Below are 6,856 nucleotides of genomic sequence, written 5' to 3'. Positions count from 1 at the left end.
TTCTCAGGGTTTGTTTACCGGCGTTGCTATGGTTTCCGGTCTTGTGTGTTCCAACGGTTTATTAGGTAGGCCTATCTAATAAATCTCTGTCTTATCAATACTTCATTCACTGCCTCTTCCGTGGTCATTACAATATTATGAATAGACTGCGTCGGGTTCTCCGACGTCTCTCCCTCTTCCACAAAAGGTACAGACATGCAATGGTGGTTATCTTGTTGTGGCACGACAAATTCAACAAAACGTGCACAGCGACAGATTTTGATTTGTGGCGCGACTTTTGACGCGACTACGCGTGCCGCTTAGCCGCGATAGCCAATCAGCGTTGAGCTTGACCCGATGTCACTGGCAGAGAGACGGAGGACGCACCGAAGCAGAAAGAAGATGGACGACCAAGTCATCGTTTCAGTGTGTGCTGAAACGATGAGGAGGTGGTGAAACTCACCCAGCTGTGAGCGCCTACGGAGGATGTCATGCACTAGAGTTTAGATTCTCTGCCTGAGCCCGACCTGACCCGGCCGGACCCGCGGGCCAGGTCGGACTGATATTTCCCACCACTATCCTCGGGTCGGGTCGGGACAGAAATCGTCACCTGTTGTAGGTGGGGCAGTTTACGAGGGTTGCCCGCTTAATATGTGGACACACAGATTTCAGGTGTGTGAAACCTCCCAGCGGAAGAACAGCTACTTTCCTTCCCCACCAACAATCCCCAGACCCCATTGTGTTTATTAATATAAGTGAATCCTCGAGATTCTGGCCAGAGTAGAACCTATTGCTAACCTATCTAGAATGAATGTATTAACACAATCCAGAGGTGGTTTGGACATCGGATGCATACCATCTCTTTTACAACCCTTCCCGCCTGTTTGGTCAAACAAGTCCCTCAACAATCTCACAACCGTTTTTTGCGATTTGAACAAAGAATAAAAACACAAGAGAGAACTAGGAAGAAGGAAGGTGTTGAAGACATGAGGGGAACGCGTGTCAGAAGGTGTGGAATGGAATAGAGAGAAATTGAGAGAGAGAGAGAGAGAGAGAGAGAGAGAGAGAGAGAGAGAGAGAGAGAGAGAGAGAGATTGCAAAGAGATGGGTGTGTCCAACAATTGATGGAAATCCTAATTTAAACTTGGGTCGCAAATTTGTGTGTGCTTCAGTCATGACTTTAGATTGTTGAGTAGGCCTAAGGGAAATTATGTGGTGTTTTGAAGCAATTACACATGACTACATGCTGATATGTTTTTTTCTGCTGTATAAACAGATTATTTTATTTCATTTTCAGATTTTGCAGTGTCAAGGGTAAGTTAACTTGGAGCGCTATCTCAATATGTGTGCTTTGGTGTGCAATACATTGTTTATTCTGCATACCATAAAAAAATGGATTTGATGAAAAGGAGTTATGTCATCCCCCTTCAACTGATGATACATTAAATCAAAAGATTTAAAGAATATATACACTTACTTTAAATACTTACTTTATATACACTTATATAAACTTACTTTAAAACATGTTGTGTATGAAAAATGGGTATGGGCAGCAGTTACATTGTAACGCAACTGCTGCCCTTTAAAGAGGAAGCAATGGGTGTAGAAATGTTTGAGTTTTCTGAGTTTGGTTCCAAACATTAATTTGTTAATTTGCTTATTTTTCAGATTGAGGTACGGGACAGACTAGAACCACGATACGGAGTCCAGCGCCTTCACTGAGGGACCATTCTCTTCAGTTTTCTCATATTTTCTTCATGTTACCTTTTTTGTTGTTGCTTCTTTTCGCTCTTTCTCTGCTGTTTCTGTGCTTTCTCCTGCTTTCCTATCCCATGTTCTGTCCTCTCCTCTGTCCCCTTCCCATCTTGCTCTGCTTGGTTCTGCCGCTCTTACTTTCCCTCCTCAAGACTTTTCTACTTTACTCTGTCCTCGGCTCACTCTGATAAGGGTAAAGCCTTGCATTGTATAGCATTCTGTTATAAAACTAAATACAATAAATTGGATAAACATATATTTTCAAAAATAAACCATGTACAGTTTAAACTTTAGACTTTCTCAACAAATAACTTTCTGATAAAAAAACACACAAAAAAATAAGTTCATTTGCGTGGGGAAAATGGATCCTTCAGGTGATGAACCGTATTTCTATGGCTCCAACAACACTCGTTTTCTAGAGCTCTGCTTAACTTTGGCCCCGTTTACACAAGCTTTCTTCAAATCACGATTTGAAAATCTATTGCAATGCAAAGTGAGGTGTTGTCTCCGTGTAAACAGGTGAGAGTGGTTGCACAAGAAATGTAGAAAACCGTTCTCAAAACCACCTGCAGAGTTAGCTTACACTACATTTCTTACGACAACGACTTGCAAAAGCGATAGTAAGTCACCTGCTAAGCTCCAATACGTTACCAGTCATCAACCAATAGAACGCAAAGGGGGTGTCGTATGCAAATGTCTTTGAAACATCGCCATGCTGTGCCTACTGTTTATTTTTACGTTTCCTAGCCCTGGCTGTTCTATTATAAAACACGTCGACTGGTAACCCACGGTGGCTACGTCTCTGCCCATTGTCAGAGACGACGCAGACTCTGGTTGAGGTCCAAACTTTACCCCTGTATGTGAGGACCAATATGAAGCAAGATCTCACGTCCACGGCCCCTATGGGAGCACATTGTGCCCTTTGCGTAAACAGATGAGTTTTTGAATCTAGAAAGAAAAAATCTAGATTAAAAAAAAAAACTGTTGAAGAATCAATGAAGATTTTTTCCCTTGTGTAAACAGGGCCTTTGTTTGTATACAGAAGAGCTTGCATGCTCTCAGATTAGGTTACAATCCCTTTGGTTGTAGCCTTTTCCCTGTCTGGGTGGGTCAAAGAGGCTGACGGCAACGGCAGCACCATGGCCTCCAAATGAAATACAAGATACCGTCTCAGATTCTTCTTAAGGAAATCCCCCCACCAGCCAGGCATGTGCGATTCTCTGCTTTACATACCTAGCAAAATATATTTAGTGAGTTTGCTAACAAAACACCTCAAAAGAAAAACTTGACGTGAGGAATTTGAGTTTATGCCCTGATTTCTTGGCATCTGCATTGTCGGCAGAGCTGTGCTTTGTGTGCGTGCAGAACCAATTTTGTGTTTGTGGTTCCAAGGTTACCTGAAAATTGTCGTGTCAAAGGGGATATTAAACAGATAAACATATATGACTTAACACATTTTGAGAGGGATTGAACATTGCCATTTTTTATGTTTCATAATTCCAATAATTGGGAAAAATAGAAGTTCTTATGTACCTTTGTTGCTCAAGTTCAATGGGATGATTTTATTTTAAACCAAACCCTTAATAAAACTACATTGGATTCATCCCCAATTACTAGGATCTGGAACTGGAAAAGCTTTGTCATTTCTAAAGAAATGTAACGGCTTTCATAAATTGAATGCATTTTCAATAATCTAAGTTCTACCTTAAACACGATGTCTGGACAGTGAATATTTCTACTGCTGTATTGTTGATGTTTCTGACCCTCATGACCTTGGAAGTAACAGAGTAAATATGTTGCCTGTTGCCTCAGCTAGCTATAACCTTCTGGCCGATAAATTCACTCCAAAAGCCTGATTTCTTAGTGTCAGGGTTGACTTTTTATTTTATATTTGGGATAAGGCAGTCTCAGTAATCCCAATAAGTAATAATGCTGATTCTCACAGTTTTTGCAGAAAAACGATTTTGCAGTCACATTGGTCGGCGGACCTCAAGAGTTTATCTTAATATTGCGCCTGAGATGATGCCAATATCCTAATTGACTGTTATCCATGACAGTAGTTACTATTAAGGAATTGAATTGGTCAAATATTAGCATGCTTGGCTGCAATGCCAACTTAAACAAGGGTCGAAAACAGTCCCTTTTTTGTATTCCGGTTGGTATTTTAACAGTCAACTTTGAATACAGATGAAACCCATATGACCTTTATTATGATCATTCTTGACCACAGGGAAAGCTGGAAGATCATGCCATGTCATCATGCCATTAAATGTTAACATGATTCGACATAAGTGTATCTGTCTTAAGAGTGGAGAGCAGTTCACCCTACTGCTCCTGACAGTCATCCAGCACGACACATGGGATTTTACGCTTGTCTTTTGGATTTGACCATCATATAACTATTAGTTACACTGTACGACGCATGGAATGCATGTTTCAGATCATTCCAGACTCTGGTGTCCCGTTGCCGGTCCCAACCCATCCATATATTCTAAATGTCAAATGAGCGGATAGCTAGATGTGCTAGCTAACTCTCAGGAAGCTGTTTATACAGTATTGTATTAAAGGTGCATTCAGTCACAACAAATGATCTTCTAGGACATCTAAAGTTATCTGTTGTTATGATTATCATTATTCCGTTTTGTTTACAAAGTGCCACATGGATGTATTCATGATTTGACGGCTAGCTTCTCCCTAGCGGAACTGGGAACCCTTGAGGTGACGATGGAAGTGTTATCCCTATGGAGGACTAGATGGAGGTCATGATGTTTACCCCTATGTGCCAGTGTGGTTGCTGGACTCCTTTACAGGTTGTTCCTAAGGACTTCAGAACAAAGTGACAGTATAAGAAATGAACTGATTTAACCCCAATGAGCACATATTTGTACCACTGTTGGTGCCTCTAAGAACTGTTACATTGAGAGGTGGTGCAGTACCAGCAAAGTAGTGACGACTGTAGTATTTTTACTAATCAGACTATATATTCTCAATTCGCTGTGTTTAAAAATGGTAATTGAAAATGTTTATAGGAAGTTTATTGAACAATTTGAACTGAATAACAAGTCCGAGATTATTATTATTATCAGGCCTGTTATAATTACCATCGTCATTTGAATTTTGTATTGATTAAAATCAAAAAAACATTTCGCCCTGTTTGGAAATAAAACCTACCATTTCTTTTTGTATTTTGACATGCATTCGTAAAAAACAACAAAAAACCTACAAACATGGAAGCTGTGTCTGAGAACAACACAAAGACATATGGACTATATCCAGCGGTGAGAAAAGGACAGAGTTTTTGAGAAATCACACTCCATCAACAATTATTTGTTGACTATGGAAATGTCATCATTTCTGATGTTCATCATTTTATTCATTGTTCCAATCATGCAATACATATAACTAATGGATAAAAATTGATATGTTATATATATATATATATATATATATATATATATATATATATATATATATATATATATATATATATTGGATATATATAAATATGTATAACTATATATAAATATTTGTAACTATATATATATACATTTATAAAAATATATATAGCTATTTATAAATATATATTAAAATAATAATACTGTTGGTGGACAGGTGCGAAGTCAATTTTTTTTTAATGTATAGATTTTAATGTTATGATAATAGTTGACTTTTTCCTATGTATTGTTGCCAAAATATCATCTACTGTCATGCGTCGCCATGAGAAATGTTTTGTTTTTGTATAACAAGAATGATATCCTGATATTTGTCAAGTATTTCTGAGGAAATTGTAAGTGTTTTATGTGTTATGAAGACATTTTTGACAGTTTTTGTTACTTTTAATGTAATTTGGTTGAGCAGTATTTAGTTTGTTGTTCTGTTACATCAGACGTTACATTGGCGTTTCTATGATGACTCCCTAATGAAAGTGTTTAACGTCTATTTATATAATTGCTTGATAGAGAGAAGACAATGAAAGACTGAAAAAGCCTGTGCAGCATTTCATTGGATGATTAAGAGTTAAAAGTTTTCATTTGAAACTTAAGTGTAATTTAACTAAATTTGTGAATAATATTCCAACTCATTACAATACATTACAATTTCCTTTATTGACAAACATTTTGAGAAGATCTAATAAAGATATTTTACATTGAAAAAGTATTTTTTCAGGATTTATTAATTTGTTTATTTTGAGCAATTACAAATCCCTATTTCTTTGGAGTTGATCTCTGTAAAATAGGGATAACAAAATCATTATCATCTAGTAGAGATGATGGCAATAGGGGATTCAAATAACAATGTTGCGTAATCATGGACATGGCAGATGAACACTGAAGAGGGAAACGGTGCATGTTATGGATAGATTGAAAAACCCAATACACAGACATGAATACTTCAGCAAATGTTGAGGTGTCTGAAAATAAAAAGATAATTAAAGAGTGAAGAGCATCACAGAGAGAGGAAGAAATGTGAAATGGTAAATGGAAAGCTTATACATGCTTAACAATTGCTTGTGCAAGGAGAAAAAATGCTGCACGTAAGTGTTTGAATGGGCTTGACTTGTTGTTTTAGTTGTGTGCATAGGGAAAAAAAAAATATATATATTTTGCTAGTATTCAAAATGGGCATGGGGACAATACCGGTCTGGGATATAAAAGCATCAGAATTGTTTCTCCTGGTTTCACTATAACATCTGAGTATAATTTATCCAAAATTAGATTTAAACGCTCTGCTGAAGAGAGCTGTTATTGTCAGCCACGAGTGTCGAATTTCAACAATGGTATTACAGCACTTTCACCATTTAGAAAGAATGTGCGTCTGTCAGTAAGGAATCTGTGCATCTAATCATGCTCCTTTATCACAAGACATTCCTTTTAGACTACAAGATGTGCTGTGAATTCATCTGTGCTTCTATTGAGGTTACTACTCTGGGGGTCGTTGAAGTCTTATGTAAGGAGACAAAGAATCGCTTTCTCTGCTCATTCAAACAAAGATATGGCTTCATCCGACCCATAGATGGCGCTGTGCCAATTGTTTTAGTGTTTAACCGATGGGGTTGCAGCTTTTCACTCATCATCTTTGTACAATGGGCCTACAATTCTTTTTTACCCCCTTACCCCTTCAA

At 37.9% G+C, this 6,856-nt stretch overlaps 1 protein-coding gene across 1 annotated transcript in view; it reads left to right on the top strand.

Moving 5' to 3' along the window:
• Positions 1-5,889, top strand: part of LOC132461945 (LHFPL tetraspan subfamily member 4 protein-like) — a 16,739-nt gene extending 10,850 nt beyond the window's left edge. The window contains exons 3-4 of the mRNA XM_060057475.1: positions 1,277-1,293; positions 1,648-5,889. Coding sequence (XP_059913458.1) covers positions 1,277-1,293; positions 1,648-1,701 — 71 coding nt within the window. The 3' untranslated portion in view covers positions 1,702-5,889. The remainder of the gene's footprint in view (positions 1-1,276; positions 1,294-1,647) is intronic.
• Positions 5,890-6,856: the final 967 nt, after the last annotated feature.

This window comes from Gadus macrocephalus, chromosome 7 (assembly GCF_031168955.1).
Source record: "Gadus macrocephalus chromosome 7, ASM3116895v1".
Taxonomy (NCBI): Eukaryota; Metazoa; Chordata; class Actinopteri; order Gadiformes; family Gadidae; genus Gadus; species Gadus macrocephalus.
The sequence above is the reverse complement of the archived record's forward strand: the minus strand, read 5'-3'. Positions and strand labels throughout refer to the sequence as shown.